Source organism: Carcharhinus amblyrhynchos, chromosome 4 (assembly GCF_965287045.1).
Source record: "Carcharhinus amblyrhynchos chromosome 4, sCarAmb.v2.hapA, whole genome shotgun sequence".
In the NCBI taxonomy this organism is placed as follows: Eukaryota; Metazoa; Chordata; class Chondrichthyes; order Carcharhiniformes; family Carcharhinidae; genus Carcharhinus; species Carcharhinus amblyrhynchos.
In genome coordinates, this window is record NC_137327.1 from 92,103,920 (window position 1) to 92,128,994 (window position 25,075).

At 44.9% G+C, this 25,075-nt stretch overlaps 1 protein-coding gene across 1 annotated transcript in view; it reads left to right on the plus strand.

Annotated features, from left to right (window-relative positions):
• Positions 1 to 714: 714 nt before the first annotated feature.
• cenpi (centromere protein I) overlaps positions 715 to 25,075 on the plus strand; it is a 90,960-nt gene continuing 66,599 nt past the window's right edge. The window contains exons 1-4 of the mRNA XM_080187547.1: positions 715 to 865; positions 9,160 to 9,285; positions 23,159 to 23,277; positions 24,654 to 24,761. Coding sequence (XP_080043673.1) covers positions 763 to 865; positions 9,160 to 9,285; positions 23,159 to 23,277; positions 24,654 to 24,761 — 456 coding nt within the window. The 5' untranslated portion in view covers positions 715 to 762. The remainder of the gene's footprint in view (positions 866 to 9,159; positions 9,286 to 23,158; positions 23,278 to 24,653; positions 24,762 to 25,075) is intronic.

The following is a 25,075-nucleotide window of genomic DNA, read 5'->3' on the forward strand; positions in this document are numbered from 1 at the left end:
AACTCTTTCTCTTCGCTCTTTATATAGGACAATTACATACCCACATTATCAATGTTTGATAGCTTTCCCATCTTTCAAAAACTTCCCTGCAAACCTGCTGATCCATCATTCCCACTTGTTGGTAACAGAATCCCTACAGTACAGTGCAAGCCTGCACCAACAATAATCCCATCCAGGCCTTATCCCTGTAAGCCCACACATATTTATCCTGCTAACCTCCCCAAACACTGTGACAGTTTAGCATGGCTAATCTACCTAATCTTTGGACTGTTGGAGGAAACCGGAGCACCCGGAGAAAACCGACGCAGACCTGGGGAGAATATGCAAACTCCACGTAGAGCGACCGAGGGCTAGAATTGAACTCGGGACTGGCGCTGTGAGGCAGCAGTGCTAACTAACCCACTATGCCACCGTAAAACACTTCGACAATTTTCCCATCTTTCAAAAACTTCCCTGAAAATCCCTACCATGGTGCCTCTGTTGTTGGCTGGAAGTTGACTTGTTTTGGATCCACGTCTTCGCTCCACAGTATCTGGTGAGTTGGTGCTTCAGTGGCTGCTGTCAATCATTTGCCGCTATGAAGAACAGCCCATCTCTTCATTTCCTGCGCCATCGACTTCAACTGTCTTGTGTCCTCAGTGCGCATGCTCGGAGCTCGCTTGCCCGCCCGTCCTCAGTGATGCGGATGCGCAGGCGCAGGCTGTTGGTTGGAGGCGCGCGCGCGCTGGTTTGAATGTCCTGCCGGTTTGTTTGCTCGCTCAGATGGAGGGGATGGCCAGGGTGAGTGGCCGGATTAAGGCCAGGCCCAGGTCAACCAGCGGCGACCTGCAATCCTTGCAGCAGGCGGTCGAGTACTTTGCTACTGGTAAGTGCAGGGGGGACCGGTGGCGACGTCTCTTATTGTTGATAAGAGATTAATAAAGTCAGGCAATCGCCTCCGTGCGGCCCTGCTGCTCTCTCCCTCCTTTCCTCTGCTGTCTTTGAATGAGTGGAGCCATAGGGTAAAGTGTGCAGGCACGTAGAAATAAGGTCAAGGTCTTGAATTTGATTTTTTTTAAGGGGCGTCAAGGACCTGGTGAAGGTCGGGCTGATGATGATGGATGAGTAAAGACACAAGCTGTGATAGTCAGGATATGTTGCAGGGTGGAAAGGCAAAGAGATATTTCAATAAATTGAACCTCCAGAACTAACCACAAGCAGGTATTCTTTGCAACAATGTGGGAGATAAAAGCTTATGTTGGTGATACACTGGATTTGTGGAAAGGAACGTGGCAAAGGATTAAAAAAAAGCTTAGTTTTCTGTGCCATTGGACTTAGCATTTAGGTGGTATTTGACAGGATAACAAAGCTGACAAGGGAAGATAGCATAAAAGCAAGGAAAGAGCTCACTATGAGGCGAGGAATAGTGAGAAGCCTTTAAAAGCAAGCAGAGGACATCTTAAAAACAATAAGGGTGGAGAAGACTTGAGGCTGTCTTCCTTTAGAGAGAAGAAGGTTAAGAGGTGACTTAATAGAAGCATTTAAGATGATCAGAGGATCAGATAGGGTGGGCAGTGTGAACCTTTTTCCTTGGATGGAGATGGCTAGCATGAGAGGTCACAGCTTTAAATTGAGGGGGGATAGATATAGGACAGATGTCAGAGGTAGGTTCTTTACTCAGAGTAGTAAGAGTGTGAAGTGCCCTGCCTGCAACAGTAGTGAATTTGCCAACATTAAGGGTATTTAAATGGTCATTGGATAAACATATGGATGATATTGGAATAGTGTAGGGCTTTAGATTGGTTTCACAGGTCGGCGCAACATCGAGGGCTGAAGGGCCTCTACTGCGCTGTAATGTTCTACATTAAGGTGAAATATGAGTGTAAGCTAGCTATTAACATAAAAGAAGATTACAAGATATATAAAAGGTAAGAGAGAGGCAAGGATGGAGATTGGACTGCTGGAAAATGAGGTTGGTGAAGTAGTAATGTGGGGACAAAGAAATGGCAGAGAAACTGAATGGGTACTTTGTATCAGTTTTCACGGTGGAAGACACATGCCAGAACTTCGAGAGTCAGGGGGGCAGAGGTAAATATAGTGGCTGTCACGAAGGAGAAGGTGCTAGGGAAGCTGGAAGGTCTGAAGGTGGATAAATCACTGGACAGGATGCACTATAACCCAGTGTTCTGAAGGAGATAGCTGAAGAGATTGTGGAGTCATTGGTGATCTACCATCACTCTACCATTGTAAAACACTGTTCAATAACTTTCCTATCTTTCTAAAACTTCCCTGAAAATCCCTGCCATGGCTATAATGGTTCCTCTATTGTTGGCTGGAAGTTGATTTTTTTGGATCCATGTTTTTGGTCCATAGTATTTGGTAAGTTGGTGTTTCTATTGTTCCTGTCAATCATTCACTTGTAAACACAAGTTCTCACTCACATGAAGGACCTTGAGGTTCTGAAAGCTAGTGCTGTCAAATAAACATGTTGGACTTTAAGAAGTCTCACACAGTAGGTTACAGTCATGGAAAGTTCCAGGGGCTAATCTAACACCCCTATTTAAGAAGGGAGGGAAGCAGAAGATAGGGAATTATAGGCCAGTTAGCCTGACCTTGGGAGTGGATAAAATCTTGGAGTCCATTATTAAGGATGAAATTGCAAAGTATGTGAAAATGCATGGTAAAATAGGGCTGAGTCAGCACAGCTTCGTCAATGGGTGGTCATGTCTGCCTCCTCAAAGAATTTTAAGATTTGTCAATGAAAAAGTTAGAGCCAGTGGCTGTGATTTATTTGGATTTCCAGAAAGCCTTTGATAAGCTGCCTTACAGGAGGCTGCTAAATATGCTAAGAGCCAATGGTGTTAGAGGCAAGGTACTGGCATGCATAGAAGATTGGCTTGACTGAAAGAAGGCACAAAGTGGGGTAAGTGGGTCCTTTTCAGCTTGGCAAATGATGACTAGTAGTGTTCCGCAGGTGTCAGTGTTGGGTCACAACTTTTCACTATATACATTAATGATTTGGGAGGTGGAACTGAGGGCATGATTGCTAAATTGGTGGATGATACAAAGATATGTAGAGGGGCAGGTCGTGTTGAGGAAGTGGGAAGGCTGCAGAATGACATGGACAGGCTGGGAGTGTGGTCAAAGAAGTGGCAGATGGAATACAATGTGAGAAAGTGTGAGGTAATGCACTTTAGGAGAACGAATAGAGGCGTAGACCATTTTCTAAATGGGGAGAGACTTTGGAAATCTGAAGTACAAGAGGACTTGGGAGTCAAGGTTAACCTGCAGGTTCATTTGGCAGTTAGGAAGGCAAATTCAATGTTAGCATTCGTGTCGCGAAGGCCAGAATGCAAGAGCTGGGATGTACTGCCGAAACAGTATAAGGCTCTGGTCAGACCCCAGTTGGAATACTCTGAGCAGTTTTGGACCCCATACCTAAGGAAGGATGTGCTGGCCTTGGAGGGAGTACAGATAAGGTTTACAAGAATGATCCCAGGAATGAAGGGTATGCCATCTGAGGATTCTGGGTCTATACTCGAGAGGTTGGGTGGGGAGATCTAACTGAAACTTACAGAATACTGAGCGGATTAGATAGCCTGGACAAGGAGAGGATGTTTCCACTAGTGGAGAGACAAGAACTCAAGGGTGCAACGTTAGAGTGAAGGGGCACTCCTTTAAAACTGTGCTGAGAAGGAATTTCTTCAGCCAGGGGATGGTGAATCTGTGGAACACATTGCCACAGAGGGCTGTGGAGGCCAGGTCATTGAGTTAAGACAGTGATAGATAAATCCTTGATCAATATGGAGATCTAGAATTCTGGGCAGAGGCAGGAGAATAGGGTTGAGAATCAGGTCAGCCATGATTGAATGGTGGAGCAGACTCAGTGGGCCGAATGGCGTAATTCGGTTCTTATATCTTATGATCTTATAATAGTAATATTACATTAGGAAAGGATGACTTCGCTTTTGTTTATGTGAAGCTGGCTTAATTCAATCAAGATTACAGGCAGTAGTGTCACTTTGATTCATATTTAAATGGAAACAAGAGAACAATGTCAAAGTGCACCGTTGAGGAAAATTGTTGGGGGTGGCTTGTGATTAGTGGCTTTGAAGAGGACTGGAAGGAATAATGAGTTCTACCCAGTAGCATATTTGTTACTTTGATCAGTGCGTGCTGTGGCTGAAGACAATACCAGGTTATTGATCTTAAATAGGAACAGGTAGTTATGTCGTTGGAACACAGTAGAAGAGAAGGGACAATTGTCAGTAGGGCAGTAACTACAGAAACACTTTTTTTAAAGATGGGGATAAATGACAGTTGGTGGCATAATGACAGAAGGGAGTGATAAATTAGAAATATTGATAAGTAAGAGATTGAGAAGAAGTGGCTTGATCATTATCCGAGCGGGGAAGGAGAGGAAACAGAACATATGTTTTGTGCTCAAGATGAGTTTAATGATGGCAAGGCCTAACATTGGGGAAAATCTGGATTAAGAGTTAATGGGGGGGAATAAAACTCAATGTTGAATGGATAGTTGGGGCTGGATATAGTTTTGATTTAGAAGTCTTGATTTCTTGCAATTAGCATTTGGAAGAGGAGGGAGTAAGGATGGGGAATTGGGCAAAAGATATTGGAAGCTTGGCTTTGCTTCTACTCAGGAAATTCTAAGCGGGTTTAACCAGGAAGACTGAATTCAGGTAGGGGGAGGGACATAAGTCTGTCTTCAAGCCAGACTGAATTGTGAGATTGGTGACCGCTTGGTCAAGTTCAGTATTATGATTGCTATATACTTTAAAAACATGGAAATGTAATTAGTAGCAATAAGGATGAGTGACAGAGTTTTTAAGGTGTGGTAATTATGGAGATTAATCCAATATCCATGAAGGAGTTCATAGAGGATATCATTGGAGTCTGATACAGTGTCAGTGGGTCATTAGTGAAGAGGGTAGTTTATTTTTCTATGGGTGAAAAGTGAAAGCAAAGGCCTGATAATCCTTAGGCTCGATATGTGGCTTGAAGATAAGACAGCTAGAGTAAAGACAAAGAGGAAAGAAAGAGAACAGAACAAAATTGGAAGGAAAGTACAGTAGTGGATGCGCTGAGGTCGGTTGCAGTTATTTCTTCTGTGTTGATAGAGCAGGAGCAACAAATTCACCAGAAACATCATTTTTTAAAAAGTAAAAGTGGGCAATAGTGAGGGTTAACCAGAAACAAAGGGTTTGGGGTGGTTGCTGGAGGGGGCAATTTGAAGATCTTGAAAGGAAAGTGTGAACATTTATCAGTAAGTCAGAATAAGTGTAGCCTGTTGGGAAAAGAGGATCTGGACTGATCATTGTTGACGGTATCCTTGATAGAGCTTGATGGCAATGCAGGAATCACTGGAAGACAGAAAATCAAGTTTATTGGTGAAGAAAATACTTGCATATAGGTCAGTGGAATAGCTTTTCCTGTACTGTGCTAAATCTAATACCCTTTGCAAGTTGGTATTTTAACTAGGCAGACATTTGACTGAATCAAAATGGTTTTCATATTTAGTGAATTGAGTGAATGGTAATGAGTTACTTCTCTTTCTTTCTTTATGCAATACATCTTTACTTCACTATCACATAATTCAGTGTTTTCAGATGAAGAATATCTCCAGCTTAAACTGTCATGTTGATTATTCTTTTTGTCTACTGGTGCAGGGATTTTCACCTTGTTGATTCTGAGGGGCCCCCTCCATTTCATAAAACTTTCATGATTCCTGTTCATTACATTTCTTTCTTGGATAAAGTGAGTTATTCAATTTAACGAAGAACTAGCTAAGACTTGATGAACCAGTTGGCCTTTTTCTGTACTCTGTGGTCTCTTAAAGGTGATCATCACTATGGTACACTCTTGGGTATAATTTATATCAGCCGTCATTCTGCTCTCCTGGATGAATTACACTCTCATTCATTCCTTCATGTAACAATATCAAGACTCAATTTCAAGAGGGCAGGTACATGGTTTTGGTTCAAATGCACAGAAAAGGGATCCAACGTACCTGATATTTCAAAATAGAAATGTGTGACCCAGAATTGGTATGATGTAGTAGTAACGTTTGAATTTTCCCCATGCCAAGCACCAAAATCTGTAGCATCATTTGACTTTCCATTGTTTTACTCGCATATAATATCTTATTTGTGCAAAACTTTTGATTAATTTAGGCATTTAATGGTCAGAATGTACACATTGAAGCAGATTATTTGATTTGTAGTACTGTTATTTAACCATATTCATTATTTATATGGTTAAAAATTCCTTAAATTTACAAAGTTTCTTTGGAAATCTGTTTCCAAGAAAAGGTTGGCTGTTTAATGTTTTACAGGATTCTGATTGTTTCTGTTTCTTAACTGAAAATGTAGCAAGCAGCTAATGTCTAATAAATTCGCTCACTTTTGTAAATGTGGGGTCAGAGGTTGCATGGCCAGGTTTTGGGGCGGGGGGAGGGGCATGGCTGCACTTACGGGTGGTCTAAGGAATGGGATGAACAGTGAATCAATGTGGGGGGATCGTGTGGAATAGGATGGGTTGGGTAGTCAGATGGGGTTGTAAGGTGATCAGTTGGTTGTAGTCAAGGGATAGGAGGGTTTTTGAAAATTGGAGGGGGGATGTTGGGGTCTTTATGTGGAATTGGGATGTTGTGGAGGGAGGGGAGTGGGTGGGGTTCAGTACTATAGTTACCCAAGAGTTGGAAGTGATTTAATTCTTTTAACTTTTCCTGGATATCTATTTTACTAAGATCATCAGAACTATCCCAAATCTGTGATTTAAGTCAGAGTATTGGATGGTTCTGAGTGTAGAGTAATTACCCATCCAAAGTTTGAACTTCCCAGACACTTCCCATGGAGTTGGGTGAGGGGGGCCCCTTTCTGGGGAACCTTCTGAGTACAAAGTCAAAGTTTATTTATTAGTCACAAGTAAGCTTACATTAACACTGCAATAAAGTTACTGTGAAAATCCCCTCGTCGCCACACTCAGGCACCTGCTCAGGTACACAGAGGAAGAATTTAGCATGGCCAATTCACCTAATGTGCACATCTTTGGACGGTGGCAGGAAACTGGAGTACCCAGAGGAAACACGCCCAGACACACGGAAAATGTGTGAACTCCACACAGACAGTGACCTAAGTTGGGAATTGAATCCATGTTCCTGGCGCTGTAAGGCAGCAGTGCTAACCATTGTGCCACTGCAACCCTGTGAAGGTTGGAAGTTATGGGCTATCACATGTGATCAATAACCATCAACTTTAAAATGATTGATAGCTACCAGAAATCTGTCATTTTCTTCACCAGTTATATAGATATTTAAATCTATTCACTTTGTAATCTCTCAATAAACAAATAGGATTCCAATTCTTGAGCCTGAAAACTTGTTGAAGCACCAAACCAAATCAACTGAACATCTTAATATTTGTGAACTAAGTGGGATGAGCACAAGTAGAATTGACCATTTGAGTAGGTGGCTTGTGACAGTTATGTTTTCAGTCTGTGGTTTATTTAACCAGGGCTCTGTCTTCATAATATTGAGAAATGAGATGCTGTAACGGATGAAACATTTTCACATCAGCTGCATCTTCAGAGAGAGATTAAATAAGTCACAATCAAATGTATACAAAGCTATCACCACAAATCAAAGCATCAATATTGGAATCCATTTTAAATCTTGGCAACCCGCTACCATATTACATGAGCTAACTGGCAAATTTATTTATTGGGTATTAAGCTAGTGCGTAGAATTAGAATTAAAATTAAATGTGTTGGAAAAACCTACAAAAACACATATTGCTGTGTCATTATAAGATGCACGGTATTTTCTTTTGCATCTCTTGGATACATTCAGGAATCAATCAATTTATTTAATAAGCAAGATAACTCCTTTCAAGTCTGTCTCATGGCAACACTGGTGATGCCTAAAACAAAAGTGGCTGTACCACCAACATGTTTGTGTTTTTCACCCACTCAAGCAGCAGACTGCCTTAACGAATATCTTTATATACAAGCATTAAAATCAATCTGAGGCCTTCTTCCTTGGTGTGGTTGTCTATTATTTAGATTCAACGGTGTTATGTACAAGAAAACCAGTTGACCAAAAATAAAACTGGAGCTAATCTTAATCAGTCTAACATTTGTTTACAGAGTGAAACATTACAATCTCACACTCCCAACTTAAGTATACCTGACTTTCATTGGGTGCTGCTTCATATATGCTAAATGAGACTCTAGTTGCTTACTCTATATATAATTAAACAGAATTGATAAACAATTAACATACACAAAGATGATATCTAGGGACTGTGTCATTGACAGTGCTACCTCCAGTGGCCATTTAACACAAAACAGTAGGAAAATAACATGAAATCGTTTTAGAAGCAACTTTAAAATTTGATGGAACACTTAACAATCTTGTGCACTCCTGGTTGAGAATCCTTGTGCTAGTGGTCCAAGTTAATAGGTTGAAAAAAACTTAAATTGCTGGATTGTGGAGACACAATTGAAATACATCACATGACATTACAAAAATTTATAAGATTAAATACAATGATTTAGGATATAAAAGCTATTAACCAGGAACTGTGACAACCAAAAGCACGTTGAATTATGAAACGAAGTGTGCCACAGTCTCACAGGACCATAGACTGCTCTGTCCTTTTGAGAGAGAGAGAGAGAGCTGACTGATGATGATTTACCCTGAGGGTCACCACACATCCGACGAGGGGCAATGTTGAGAAGGTGGGGCCTTCCTGAATAACCTCAGCCAGTGCAGGAACTGAAATAAACATTCAGTCTGAAACTTTGCTATTTTTCTGTTTCACCAAAGTTTGCAGTTTTGACAACTTTAACATATATAAATGAATGCTGCTTTGATGTTTTTCATCAGTTTCACTTGCAACTTTGATTTCATCAGAGTAATTGCTGAGGATGATGACTTGCGTAGGATAACCAGATGTTCAGTTGTTGGATTGCTGCAATTGCCCAAAATCTTCACAAGTTAGAAGATAGTTTTACAAGGATCCCTGTTCACAATTGTTACTTGATGATGGGCACCCACTGAGCCCAAGCGGGAAAGTGATTACTTAAAGACAGTGAAACAGACTTATGCAGGCGTGCATAAATGTGTAGAATGTACATTAGTTATCATTTCTTTTTTTTCAGTGAAGGAACGAACGCCATCAAATGGAAATCTTCATCTGGAATCTATTGAAAACATTGCTTTTGAGAAAGGGTTGCTACCAGATGTAATTGAGCTGCTCCTGGATGTGGCTATGAGTGCCAGACTAGGTAAAGGATCTCTTTGTAGAGTTGCTCCTTAATATTTTAAAATGGAAAAAAATGATTCATGATAAAGAATATAGTGCCCTTATGAAGAATTTTTTTTGAATATTGTTGAAAAAAGAGACATGCTATCAAAGCTTTTTATCTTGCACTCATCAAGAAAGCTATGCAAGATAAACCAATAGTAAAGTAAACAATTTATCTTACATGAAAAACATGCTGATTTGTTGTGGAGAATGTAGTGAAGTACTGTTAACTGCAATTTTTTTTCAAATTCAAACCACCAGAATGCTTTGATCAAGACTTTGTCATGGTGAATGAACTGGGGATAGCTGTCTCCCAAGCTTTGTTCACTTGGAAAGTGTTGGGTGGACATGCACCTGGCTGCGAAGGACAAGGCCCTGTGTGTGAATATTTTTGGCTTTAACATGTATAAGTGAGCTGTACTGCAAACCTGACCAATCTTAAATTGGTATTCAGTACCATTCTTTGTACAATCAGGATTGCTTAGGATGTGTCGTGCAATCACATCTAATATTAGACACAATATCTTGCAAGCACAGGCTGGTTGGATATGGTCAGTACGGTGCCTGTTGCTAACCGCCAAAAGGAAGTGCTATTTGTCATTGGGGTGTACAGCCTAAAACCTGGCATCACACCAACATTGAAATTCATTTGCCACATTTCTCATTTGTGTGATAGGCAGAACATCTTTTTGACTCAATGGCAGCATCCTATTAGTGGAGAATACCACTCGTGCACCTATTGCATAGGAACAGTGGAAATGGCTAGTTTAATCTGTTGCTCAAATTTTTGAGACACCTTGTCCTGCGATAATCTGAAGTAGACTGGGAACTAGTCAGGGTTGAAAATGATGGCCTTGTGTGATATACAGTGGGCAATGACCTGATTAGGATAGCCATTAACCTGCAGCTTAGTTTTGCACCCTACTTCAAGATCAAACTTGTGCAGTGAGCAAATTGCTCAGGCTCTATTTTGAGGTTGCCAATAAGACCAACCTTATAGCACACAGAACTGTGGGAATTGCAATGTATATATTAACGAGTGAAATTCGGCTTGCAGTACTACAGGACCTGTTGGCATTTTTCTCAACTAGCACATTGAGAAAAGTGAGCTCATTTGACTGCTCCATTTTCAAAGGTGAATTGGAATGCAATATGGCGCCCACTTTCAGTGCATCTGTAATTGCTTTGGCAATTACATTGTTAAACCAATTATTTTGTTAATGACAAGTGATAAGCATTGTCTCACCGAAATAGACATGGCCGGAACAGTGAGGGAATGGAAGGATCTGAGAGTTTGTCACTCTGCTGAGCTGTCTTGGGAATAAATTTGCCTGAACTGAAACATTAGCCTTAGACTGATTCATTCAACACATTCTATTAGGGTATTTAACATGGTAGCAGAGGACAAACTTTAAGCTTTGGCAATTGGTTGCTATAAAAGAAGGTTTTTGTCTCTCTCCTCTGAAAGAAAAGAAGCGTACTGCTACTGATAATTTCAGTTACAGAATGCTGGAAGGATGATGCAAAATATCAGGCCTTAACTATCCACTAATTTTCTCAGAGATGAAATTATACCAGCAATAGAAAACTGAAGCTGACACATAGACACAGATTACTTCTCCATCCTGAAATTTGGGAATGCATTAAATAATTCCACACAGATTCCATGTCTGTGGGTTGAGAAGCAAAGCAATTTAAAAGCAGTTGTTAACTAAAAGTACCCTGATTTTAAAGAAAACCTTGGAAGTTGTTGTATCAATGGTATTAGCAGCCGAAGGACTCAGCAGTTGAATTCAAACACAAGTATTCACAAGGTGTCAGATGAAACTCGAGCGCAAACGAAGAGTCACACTTACCATATGTGTACTAAAACTGGACACTCAGCATATTGTTGGTGGAAATGCTCATGCGCAGAAATTGTGGATAAATGGGCCACTTTGCTCATGTTGGAAAAAGAAACAGGCAGTAGTTGCAAAAAATCAAGAGCTAAATAAATGGCAAACAGAATGACGTTAAAAGTGTCCATGTAGGACAAAAAGGATATAGGGAGAGGCCCGATTCACAATCCAAAGGTGAATTGTCATGGAGTGTACTAGCTGTTACTGCAAATCAATACTGCGTTACCCCGATACCGGATGGACAGCTGATAAAGATAAAGGTTGACACTGGGGCAGCAGTCTCCTTTATAAGGAAAGGCTCTGACATATCTCTCTGAAACCCTTGAAGGTAATGTTAAAAACATACACTGGCAAAGTGGTTCCATTGTTGGGACGTTTTGATATAACAATATGAATGGATGGACGGCAGATTTGTTCATGCACGTAGTCAAAGAAAATTATCTGGATCTAATGGGAAGAAATTGGTTGGAAAAGATCACGTTAATTAGGGCTGAAGTAAACCTCATGACAGATTCTAAATCAGGCTGCACCAGAATTATGACGAAACATACTAATGTTTCAACAGTGATCTAGAAAGTATGAAGGATGTTTCAGTAAAGTTAGAGATCGAAGAAGAGAATCAGGTGAAATGCTTAAAGGCAATGGTGTGGTGCCTTATGCAATCAGACCGAAAGTAGAGGCACAACTAGAGTGACTGGTCATGGTGGGAGTCCTAGGAACTGTTAACCTGAGTGGGCTCCACTGATCTTGCCAATAATGAAGAAAGATGGATTTGTGGTGATTTCAAAGAACTATTAATCCTGTACTCCATGCAGAACAATACCCTCTATCCCTGATTGATTGACCTGTGCGCAGGGTTGCCTGGAGACCAACATTTTAGTAAGATCTACCTCAGTCAAGCATTTTTACAAATGAGTATGGATCAGGATTTACAACAGTTCCTGATGATTGTGATACACTGTTATTTAGATATTAAAATGACTATTTGGCATTACTTCAGCTCTGGCATTGTACCAACGGGTTCTGGACTAAATTTTAAGCAGATTAAACTGAGCCCAGTGTTACCTGGATGACATTCTGGGAAGAGCAAGGAACATCTCTGCAACCTAGATGCCACACTTCAGAGATGAGAAAATTGTGGATTAAGAGTCCGAAAGGACAAATGCAAATTTTTCCAATCTTATTTGAATATCTGGGACATGTAATCGATGCCAGTGAACAGCATAAATTGCCATTGAAGTTCAAAGCTAAGACCGAGGCACCTTCACCTCAGCATTAAGCAACTGCAATCTTTCTTGGGCTTACCAAAGTATTATGGAAAGTTTGACTCCAATCTGGCGACTACTATAAAAGCTTTACATAATCGACTGTGTCAAAATAAATGGAGGATCCATGTGAGCAAATGTTTGTGCAAGCCAAAGAAATGCTGCACAAATCAGAAATCCTGACATGTTTTGATCCAAACCTACCCCTGCAGTTGGTGTGTGACACATCACCCTGTGGTGTTAGATGGTGGTTTTCCTCATTATGCCTACAGATGAAGAGAAGCCAATACAAAACATTGAATAAAGCCAAAAGCGGTTATGCGCAGATATGGATAAAGGCCCTAGGAAACATACTTGGGATAAAATAGTTCTACCAATTCCAGTATGGGAGAACATTCACGCTATTGATGGACCATTGTCCATTACTAACAATATTTGGACCACGTACTAGGATTCCACCACTAGCAGTGAGCAGAGCATTGAGATGACATTGCAGTTGTTAGTGCACGTATATTATTAAGAATCAGCAGTCAAGCCTTCAAGCCAGTGCAGACAGACTCTTCCCAACCACCCTTGCCAAATAATTTGTCGATTAAGTCGTTCTCATGGAAACGTTTTCTACTTCGAGCAGAGAGATGATTCTCCTGTAAACACAGAACGAGTGAAGAAGCAAACCTGAAGTGATCCAGCACTTTCTGATGTATTGGACGTGATACTTTGCAAGACCTTCAGAGTTAAAGCCGTACTCCACCTGAAGAATTGAGTTATCCATTGTCTCCTCTGGGGAATGACAGTTATTCCACCTACAATAAGAAAATGTGTATTGAGCTAATTATGTGAAAGCCATTGTGAGAATGAAGGAGATAGTGAGGAGCTATTTCTGCTGGCCTGGTTTAGATGCTGCAATAGAAGAGAAGGTGGAATGTGTATGACTTGCGCAGAAGTGCAAAACCTACCGCTAATCGCACTGTTGCATCGTGGAAATGGCCACAAGAAGTTTTGCAACGGGTGCATATTGATTATTATTTGAGGGACGCATGTTTCTTATTCCAGTCAATGCTCATTGTGAATGGTCAGAAATTGCCATAATGCAATCAGTCTCATAGTTGACAGACTGGGAGAAATCTTCAGCAGATTTGGTTACCATGAACAATTGGTGACCGATAATAGACCATAGTTCATATCTCAAAAGTATCAGAATTTGGAGAACGGAATGCAGCATATCATGTCCACATCGAACCATCCTGTTACAACGGGCCAACAGCAGAACATTTTGTATAAATGATGAAGCTCAACATATTTCCAGGACAAAGCAACCTATTTGATTGGTATTCCTTCCACAAACATTCAATCCCTCCACCACTAAACTGCGGCAGCGGAGTGTATTGTCTACAAGATGTACTGCAAAAATGCACTGAGACTCTTTGGGCAGCATCTTCCAAACCCATAATTGCTATTACCTAGAAGGACTAGGTTGTGCATACCTGGGAACACCACCACCTGAAAGTTCTCCAAGTCACTCATTGCCCTGACTTGGAAATTTTTCACGATTCCTTTGCTGTTGCTGGGTAAATATTCTGGAAGTATATCCTTTACGGCACTATGCAACGGTTGAAGAAGGCAACTCACCACCATCTTCTCAAGAAAAACTAGGGATGGTTAATAAATGCTAATAAAAGCCAGCGAGTCCCACATCCCATAAATGAACATGGTTTTTTAAAAAGACCTGATGACAAGAGAGAAGGGTGGAAAAGGTGGACAGAGCCTGGCAAAGTGATAGGTAGGGATGGAAATGTAGTAATTGTAGAACATGGGAATTAAAATGTTATTCTCCAGTCTTTTGAGGCGAATTGGCACTGACTATATCTTGACTGATTCTGAACAAGACATTGGAAGTGAAAACGTGTTGTGCGGTTTACAACTGTACCTATTGGGAAATTGAGGGGCAGACTATGGCAGATGGAGAATTAATTGCTGATGAACAAAGTGACAGTGAAGTGCAGGATAAGGCTAATCATCCAAAAGTACAACTATCCAAAGTAGGAACAAAGAGAACATACATGCCAGAGAGGGCTAACGTGTGGAGGGAAAAAGGGAATATCATCAGTAAATATAAGCATTGGCTAAATGGTAGGATGAAGATCGTGAAATAAAATCTATGGATTGGTAAAATGAGGTGAAGACCCGCAATGTCAGCGTGGTGTGAATTCTGACCATGAACTGAAAAGCAGTTATGATCCCAGGAAAAGATCACAAACTTGCAAAGAGGATTGTGATCGCATGTAGGAAAGATTGTGTAGTAGTAGGCTAGGAAAAGATGAGGGTGAGTAAAGGTCATAGCTTGACAAGAAAGGGAATTATAAATCAAGCTGAAGAAGCCCTCATGAGAGAGGTTTTAGTATCTGCTCATAACTTGGAAGATAAGCTGATAAAAGAAGCAAAACAGAGTTGGCAAGCTAGAACAAAATTACATAAGAACATAAGAAAAAGGAGCAGGAGTAGGCCATCTAGCCCTTCGAGCCTGCCCCGCCATTCAGTAAGATCATGGCTGATCTGAAGTGGCTCAGTTCCACTTTCCTGCTTTCTCCCCATAACCCTTAATCCCCTTGCCTACCAAAAATCTATCTACCCACGTCTTAAATATATTTAGCGAGGTAGCCTCCACCACTTCAACGGGCAGAGAATTCCAGAGACTCACCACCCTTGAGTGAAGAAGTTCCTCCTCAACTCCGTTCTAAACTGCACCCGCCCCACCCCCCCAATCTTGAGGCTGTGCCCTCTAATCCTGCTGTCCTTTCTGAGCGGGAAGAACCGCTCCACCTCTACCCTATCCATCCCTTTCATCATCTTATACGTCTCAATGAGACTCCCCCCTCATCCTTCTGAACTCTAACGAGTACAAGCCCAGTCTATTCAGCCTCTCCTCATAGCTCAACCCCCTCAACTCTGGTATCAGCCTAGTGAACCTCCTCTGCACTCCCTCCAAGGCCAAAATATCCTTGCGCAAGTGCGGCGACCAAAACTGCACACAGTACTCCAGCTGCGGCCTCACCAGTGCCCTGTACAGTTGCAGCAAGACCTCCCCACTTTTATATTCAATCCCCCTTGCTATGAAAGCCAGCATCCCATTTGCCTTCCTGACCACCTGCTGCACCTGTAGGCTGGGTCTTTGCGACTCATGCACAAGGACCCCCAGGTCCCTCTGCACCATAGCATACTGCAGCTTTTCGCCCTGTAAGTAGTAGTCCTCCCTATTATTATTCCTACAAAGTGGATAACCTCACGCTTGCCAACATTGTATTCCATCTGCCAGGTCCTCACCCACTCGCTCAGCCTATCTAGATCCCTCTGCAGACTTTCCACACCCTCCGCACAATTTGCTGTTCCACTTATCTTTGTGTCATCGGCAAATTTCGACACCTTACACTTGGCTCCCTCCTCCAGATCATCTATATAAATGGTAAATAGCTGAGGCCCCAGCACCGATCCCTGGGGCACTCCACTAGTCACCAACTGCCAATCCGAATAGCACCCATTGACACCCACTCTCTGCTTCCTATTTGACAGCCAATCCCCTATCCACGCTAACACTTTACCCCCAACTCCATGCCCCCTAACCTTCTGTAACAACCTTTTGTGTGGCACCTTATCAAACGCCTTCTGAAAATCGAGAAACACTACATCCACCGGTTCCCCTCTATCCACCGCACTAGACACATCCTCATAGAATTCCAATAAATTCGTCAGACACGACTTCCCCTTAACAAATCCGTGCTGCGTCTGCTCTATCAAACAATTCTTCTCCAGATGCCTCGCTATTTTCTCTTTGATTACGGATTCAAGCATTTTTCCTACAACAGACGTTAAACTAACCGGCCTATAATTCCCTGCCTTTTGCCTGCTACCCTTTTTAAACAGCGGCGTAACATTAGCCGTTTTCCAATCTTCCGGCACTTCCCCGGAATCCAGTGAGATTTGGAAAATAATCACCAAGGCGTCCACTGTCGCCTCTGCCATTTCCTTCAGAACCCTTGGATGCATTTCATCCGGTCCTGGGGACTTGTCCACCATCAGTCCCTCCAGTCTGTTGAGCACTGCCTCTCTCGTAACAACGATCTCATTCAGACCCTCCACTCCTACCTTCTTTCCATCATTAACACCCGGCAAACTATTCGCGTCCTCCTACATAAGAACATAAGAAGAAATAGGAGCAGGAGTAGGCCATCTAGCCCCTCAAGCCTGCCCCGCCATTCAATAAGATCATGGCTGATCTGTCGTGTCTCAGTTCCACATTCCCACCCTCTCCCCATAACCCTTAATCCCCTTGTCTATCAAAAACCTATCAACCTGCGCCTTAAATATATTTAGTGAGGCAGCCTCCACCACTTCAACGGGCAGAGAATTCCAGAGATTCACCACCCTTTGAGTGAAGAAGTTCCTCCTCAACTCCGTTCTAAACCGCACCCCCTTTATCTTGAGGCTGTGCCCTCTAGTCCTACTGTCCTTCCTGAGCGGGAAGAGCCCCTCCACCTCTATCCTATCCATCCCATTCATCATCTTATATGTCTCAATGAGATCTCCCCTCATTCTTCTAAACTCTAACGAGTACAAGCCTAGTTTATTCAGCCTCTCCTCATAGTTCAACCCCCTCAACTCCGGAATCAGCCTAGTAAACCTCCTCTGCACTCCCTCCAAGGCCAAAATATCCTTGCGTAAGTGCGGCGACCAAAACTGCACACAGTACTCCAGCTGCGGCCTCACCAATGCCCTGTACAGCTACAGCAAGACCTCCCTACTTTTATATTCAATCCCCCTTGCTATGAAGGCCAGCATCCCATTAGCCTCCCTGACCACCTGCTGCACCTGCAGGCTGGGTTTTTGCGACTCATGCACAAGGAGCCTGAGGTTCCTCTGTACCGTCGCCTGCTGCAGTTTTTCGCCACGTAAGTAATAGTCCTTCCTACCATTATTCCTACCAAAGTGGACCACCTCGCACTTGCCAACATTAAATTGAATTTGCCAGTTCCTGGCCCATTCGCCCAGCCTATCGAGATCCATCTGCAGACTCTCCACACCCTCCGTGCAATTTGCCATACTCCAGCTGCAGCCTCACCAGTGCCCTATACAGCTGCAGCAAGACCTCCCTACTTTTATATTCAATCCCCCTCGCTATGAAGGCCAGGGGGATTGAACATAAAAGTAGGGAGGTCTCCTCCGTGAAGACCGAAACAAAAAAGTTATTCAAGGCCTCAGCCATTTCTTCATCCCCCACCACTAAATCCCCCCCTCTCATCTTCTAAGGGTCCAACATTCACCCTAGCCAGCCTCCTTCTCTCTATATATTTATAAAAACTCTTACTATCCTTTTTTATATTTAGCGCTAGTCTAGATTCATAGTTTATCCTTCCTTTCTTTATCAACTTCTTCGTCATTCTTTGTTGATTTTTAAACCTTTCCCAATCCTCTTCTCGCCCACTACTTTTAGCCACTCTAAACGCATCAGCTTTTAGTTTAATACTCTCCTTTATTTCCTTCGTTATCCGCGGCTGATTATCTCTTCTCCTATGATCCTTCTTTACCATCGGAATAAATTTCTGCTGAGCACCAAGAAAGATCTCCTTAAAGATCCTCCACTGTTCCTCAGCAGACCTACCTCCCAATCTGCACCCCCAATCTACATTCGCCAATTCCTCTCTCATCCTATCGTACTCCCCTCTGTTCAAACAAAGGACACAGGTCCGGGATCCTACTTTCTCCTCCTCCATCTGCATCAGAAACTCCACCATACAATGATCACTCTTCCCAAGAGGATCCCTCACAACAAGGTCCTTAATTCTACCTGCCTCATTACATAACACCAGATCTAAGATAGCTCGCTCCCTCGTCAGCTCCAACGACGTTCCTTGAACACTGTTCAAGGAAACTATCCCGGCAGCATTCCAAGAACACTTCCTCAAGCCCACCGTGTCCAACATGGGTCGGCCAATCAATATGTAGATTGAAATCCCCCATTATTATTGCCGTTCCATTCCTGCACCCAGCATTTATTTGCGCGTTTATAGCCCGGCCCACCTCCAGGTCATTATCTGGGGGCCTGTAGACGACACCCACCAGCATCTTCCTCCCCTTGCTGTTCCTAATCTCCACCCACAATGATTCCATGTTCTGCTCTTTGGTGCCTATATCTTCCCTCACTACTACCCTGATACTATCCCTAATCAGCAGAGCTACCCCCCCCCCTCCTTTTTCCTCCTGTCTACCCTTCCTAAACACTTGATACCCCTGTACATTCAGCTCCCAGTCCCTGTCACCTTGCAACCACGTCTCTGTAATGGCCACCAGATCATATCCATTTGTGCTGATCTGCGCCACCAGCTCATTCACTTTGTTCCGAATGCTTCGTGCATTCAGATAGTGTCTTCATCCCAGCCTTCACCTGGACCCTATTTGAAGGAATGCTACCAACCTTACTCACGACCCCTACTCCCTTTATTATTGGGATATCCCTGGCCTCTTCCCGTACCTGAACCCTCTCCTTTACTTTAGACCCTGTAATTTCACCTACCCTTGCACGCACGCGCGCACACACACACACACACACACGCACACCTCCCCGCCCCCCTATTAGTTTAAAGCCCTATCCACAGTCCGTTTTGTACAATTCGCCAGGACTCTGGTCCTAGCACAGTTCAGACCAACACCATCCCACCTGTCCCAATACTGGTGCCAATGCCCCATAAATTCAAAACCATTCCTCCCACACCAATCCCTGAGCCACCCATTCACCTCTTTAATCCTATCTACCCTATGCCCATCTGCATGCGGTTCAGGTAGTAATCCAGAGATAATCACCTTGTTGGTTCTGCTTTTTAATTCCATTCCCAGCTTTTCATACTCCCTCTCCAGATCCTCAGTTCGCGTTTTGCCTATGTCGTTGGCACCCACATGTACCACAATGACCGGATTCTCACCCTCCCACTCCAGGTTCCTCTGCAGCCCAGATGCGACATCCTGGACCTGAGCACCAGGCAGACAACACACCCTTCTGTGCTCTTTATCATTGTGACAAAAGACAGTGTCAATACCCTTAACCACACTATCCCCAATTACCACTACATTCCATTTTACCTTCTTTGTCTGTGTCCTGTGTCTGCATCACTGTACTGTGTGCGGTTTGCTCATCAACCTCACAGCCCTCATTCTTGTCCACACTGGAAGCAAGAACCTCAAACTTGTTATGCAGATTGAGAGGCTGAGGCATTTGGGCCTCACCCTCCTTCCTCCCGCCCTCCCCCTCCCCGCCCGCCCTCGCCCCTTCCTCCCGCCCGCCCGCCCTCCCCCTTCCTCCCGCCCGCCCGCCCTCCCCATTCCTCCCGCCCGCCCGCCCTCCCCCTTCCTCCCTCCCGCCCGCCCTCCCCCTTCCTCCCTCCCGCCCGCCCTCCCCCTTCCTCCCGCCCGCCCGCCCTCCCCCTTCCTCCCGCCCGCCCGCCCTCCCCCTTCCTCCCGCCCGCCCGCCCTCCCCCTTCCTCCCGCCCGCCCGCCCTCCCCCTTCCTCCCGCCCGCCCGCCCTCCCCCTTCCTCCCGCCCGCCCGCCCTCCCCCTTCCTCCCGCCCGCCCGCCCTCCCCCCTTCCTCCCGCCCGCCCTCCCCCCCTCCCCCTTCCTCCCCCCCTCCCCCCCTCCCCCTTCCTCCCGCCCGCCCGCCCTCCCCCTTCCTCCCGCCCGCCCGCCCTCCCCCTTCCTCCCGCCCGCCCGCCCGCCCGCCCTCCCCCTTCCTCCCGCCCGCCCGCCCTCCCCCCCTCCCCCTTCCTCCCGCCCGCCCGCCCGCCCCCTTCCTCCCGCCCGCCCTCCCCCTTCCTCCCGCCCGCCCGCCCTCCCCCTTCCTCCCGCCCGCCCGCCCGCCCCCTTCCTCCCGCCCGCCCGCCCTCCCCCTTCCTCCCGCCCGCCCGCCCGCCCCCTTCCTCCCGCCCGCCCCCTTCCTCCCGCCCGCCCGCCCTCCCCCTTCCTCCCGCCCGCCCGCCCTCCCCCTTCCTCCCGCCCGCCCCCTTCCTCCCGCCCGCCCCCTTCCTCCCGCCCGCCCCCTTCCTCCCGCCCGCCCGCCCTCCCCCTTCCTCCCGCCCGCCCGCCCTCCCCCTTCCTCCCGCCCGCCCGCCCTCCCCCTTCCTCCCGCCCGCCCTCCCCCTTCCTCCCGCCCGCCCGCCCGCCCTCCCCCTTCCTCCCGCCCGCCCGCCCGCCCTCCCCCTTCCTCCCGCCCGCCCGCCCTCCCCCTTCCTCCCGCCCGCCCGCCCTCCCCCTTCCTCCCGCCCGCCCGCCCTCCCCCTTCCTCCCGCCCGCCCGCCCTCCCCCTTCCTCCCGCCCGCCCGCCCTCCCCCTTCCTCCCGCCCGCCCGCCCTCCCCCTTCCTCCCGCCCGCCCGCCCTCCCCCTTCCTCCCGCCCGCCCGCCCTCCCCCTTCCTCCCGCCCGCCCGCCCTCCCCCTTCCTCCCGCCCGCCCGCCCTCCCCCTTCCTCCCGCCCGCCCGCCCTCCCCCTTCCTCCCGCCCGCCCTCCCCCTTCCTCCCGCCCGCCCGCCCTCCCCCTTCCTCCCGCCCGCCCGCCCTCCCCCTTCCTCCCGCCCGCCCGCCCTCCCCCTTCCTCCCGCCCTTCCGCCCGCCCGCCCGCCCGCCCTCCCCCTTCCGCCCGCCCGCCCTCCCCCTTCCTCCCGCCCTCCCCCTTCCTCCCGCTTCCTCCCGCCCTCCCCCTTCCTCCCGCTTCCGCCCGCCCTCCCCCTTCCGCCCGCCCGCCCTCCTCTTGTTCCTGACCCTTAGTGAGCCAGTCCAGGGGGTGTGGATGTCTCTTGCACCCCATTATCAATGGCACCCTCCCTCCCCCTGATGAGCCTCAGTGTCTGAAGTTCAGAGGCCAGCTCGTCAACTTTGAGCTGGAGCTCCTCCAGCAACCAGCACGTACTGCAGACATGGTCACTGGGAAGGACCCTGGGGTCCACCAGCTCCCACATCATACAGAAACAGCACATCACATGCCCCCCCATTATTGTCCCTTAGTAATTATTAAACACAGTTTACAAGTCAAACTTACCTGGCCCTTTTCTGCCAAGTCCTTTGATCCTAAGCCCTTGCAGCTCACTCCGCTTCCCTGTCACTCCACTGCCCGCTGTTTACAGCAGGCCTCCTTTTAAACCTAGTGCGGTTTTAAAAAAAAATCCTTACCCACAAATCCCCACGACCCACTTCCTCTGTAGTTTTAAAACTGTAAACGTTAATAAGCCAGCAAAAATGTTTTCAACTACTAAAATATCAGGCGGAACAGTCAAGGCCCTATTTTAGCATTTTGATTCTAAGTGCCGGGTGGATTTAAAACTGGGAGTGTTTCACATCTGAAACACTCTGAAAAACTGGGAGTGTTTCACCCATTCTCAGGTGCCCCCATTCGCACTCTGCCTGCAAAAATATCAGCAATTCCAAATCACCCTGTACAAGCCTGTGGATGGGGCTCAACCTGCCCAAAACTCTGCAGCTCCAATTGGCACCTCCAACTGCGCATGCACAAAAAATGATAGTTTCCCTGCCACATCGCGCTCAGGCTGGATAATATCTCCCCCTGGCCCCCAAAGACATTGCCCCTAGAAAATCTAGAAAATGTTAATTGCGTCTCAGTAGATTGGGTCAGATCCAAGGAAGAAACTGACCATTGAAGAAGTTCGATTGGACAGTTGAGCTGGTAGAGCATTCAGACTAGACCTGATGCAGTTATGAGGAGCTGGATCTTCTGATGAAGCATGCCACAGTTGAGGAACTTCCTAGAGCAAAGAAGATATTCAATAAATTTAATTTAGAAAAATGCACACTCAAGTTTCCAGCCTTTATTGAACCAGGAAATATGAGGTTTGACATTTTTCACGATGCTTCACATAACAATCTTCCAGATGAATTTTCTAGCATGGCAGAGTTTATCATATCCTTGGTAGGAAAGAATGATAAATGTTGCCCATTGGCTTGCCTAAGAAAATTCAAAGGGTAGTGAAAAGCATCTTGGCGACTAAAACACTAGCAGTTGTAGAAGCAATAGATAGGGGATTTGCTTATTCAATATACTGACTGAAATTCTACATAGGGGTCAATTTGAAAAAAGTTTGCTCACAATGCTTTGTTGTCTCCATGGAACAATATTCACTCGATGAAAGTGTCACTGAGAAAAGATCAAGAATAGGCCCAGCTAGCATGTAAGAAATGTTACAGGAAAGGGAGATCTCTAAGATACAAAAAAAAGTCAGTTATCAGACTGTATTATGAAAAGAAATGCTTGCTGCAAAAAATTGTAAAGTGACCAGTCTACTTTGGATAACACCGGGAGGGTAAATTAACTCAATACTTTGCACAATAGGTGAAGCTAGCAAGATGAAAAGCTTTGATAACATGCCTCTTTTTCAGTGATACTAAAGTTCTTTATTAACAAACAACCTTTTTATTTTTCTTAAATATTAGTTTACTGCTGTCACAGAAACCTTCAATTAGGACTGCTCTGTTGACACCAGTAATGGCAAATATGACAGTGTACACTGCTGTACCATTGCAAACTAGTCAGGGTCTTTTGAAAAGTGTCTAATATTTTTATTTTTCATAAATTTTTCTTCTTGAAATAAAATACTACTTTGTATGGTAAATAAAATACTGCTTTGTATGTTAATTTTCACAGTTGACAGATTTAATACACGTCTCTTAAAATGCCTTATTCCTGCCTCCATGGTCCCTGAAAGTGCAGTGACAAATGCTATCTCTTGGATGTGTACAAGGAAACCAACCATCAATGTTCAGGTTAGTTGGAATAGAAAATTAAGAAAAATATAAGAAATAGGAGCTGCAGTAGGCTATATGACCTATCGAATCTGATTTCCAAATCAAGTTCTATCTCAACTCCACCTTCATACGTGGTGGGCAGGATTTTCTGGCCACACTCGTCCTGAAACGGGAAAATCCTGCTCGAGGTCAATGGACCTTTCCATGGTCTGCCCCTCGCCCACTACAATTGCTGTGGCGGGAGGAATTGGAAAATTCTCCCCTGTATCTGTTTCTTAAATCCCCTAGTGTCTAAAAAAATCTGTTGGCCCCTGTCATGAGTATACTCAATGACTGAACATCAACACCTTTCTAAGGTAGTGCATTCCAAAAATTCCCAACCCTTTGGGTTGTTGAATGAAGGACGAAATAATGTGCTTCAGGACTTGGGCCTATAAATATTAGTTGTGTCAGAGCTACGGCAGTAGATACTTAGACAATTGAACATTGTGCGTTTCCTGAGAGCATTCATCTAGTTTACATTTATATTCCATCTCATTTCAGCCTTGCATTTATTTTCAGCAAGGAAAGCAGGAATCCAAACCATGCTCTTAATTTTCCCTTTTCTATAACTGATTGCAGGAATTAATAATAGATTCAACTGGCTCAGCATAGAGTCGGAATTGAACCTGGCAGGGGGGGGATCTTTGAATCAGAAGCAATCATAATTAGAATGAGCGTGAAGGAATACTGCACGTCCTGTTCTTTGCTATTCCCATGGTCCTTAACCTGATTCAGAGTTAGCCCTTTGAAGCATCAGACTATCCTGGTGTCTTTATGAATACCCATCAAGCTACAAATGACTGGATTAATGAATTAGTTAATTCATTAATGACTATCATTAATCTGGTCTAATGACTAGATTAATATTTCTGGTGTTGATTCTTCAGTTAAACCTTATTCTTCATAGCAAGTGCAAGATTCACCATCTTCAGCTGTATCTGAAAATATTAATGGTCTGGTTGGCCTTGTTTCAATGGCAAGATGACATGAGTGAATACATTGATACAGTGGGATTGATGGCTTTCATTTGCTGTCTTGTGTCTAATTTGGTTTAATGTCCTGGGCCCATCTCAATTATAGCTCTGTTGTACTTTAGGCAAGATTTGTAAATGGACATCCAGACTTCTATGCATGTTCAGAAGATGAGAACTCAGCTTTCCAAATGGACTTGCAATGTCTTTGCAAAAGAGTAGGCAGAAGCAGTGCAGAGTTTGGCTTATTATTGTGGACGTGTAAAATTAATAATACTTCTAGACAAGGATTGCTCAAATCCAAGCACGTGGTTAGAGGCAGGTTGCAATTGACACAAACTAAACACTGCTTGATTGGAAGTTCTTTTCTCTGCTTTGCAGATGCTATTTATCAGATGGCTGTTAACCGTATTTGATCTTTTGGACTCAAAGAAGAATTTACATTCATTGTATGGCATCATTTTCTTTTACCTTCACAATGACAAGTTGGTAAGAAATGCTGCAAATTGTCCTTGATTGGGTAAATTGGGTGCAGTGGAAAGAGTATATAGAGCTGTAACCTAATAAGTAGTTCAAGTTAAATTTGATAACCTGCTGTTGGCTTTGCATAGTCACTTTTTTTCTACATTGGCATAGTTAGTTGAAGATTTCAGACCTTTCATGCAAGACATTATCAAGGTTGTAAAGAACTACGATGCAACATGGGACCCTGATAAAAACCCATGTTCTTGATCTTGAAAATTTCAAAGGACTCAGCATTCATAGCCTTGTGGGACAGTGTTCCAGATTTCAACCACCCACTA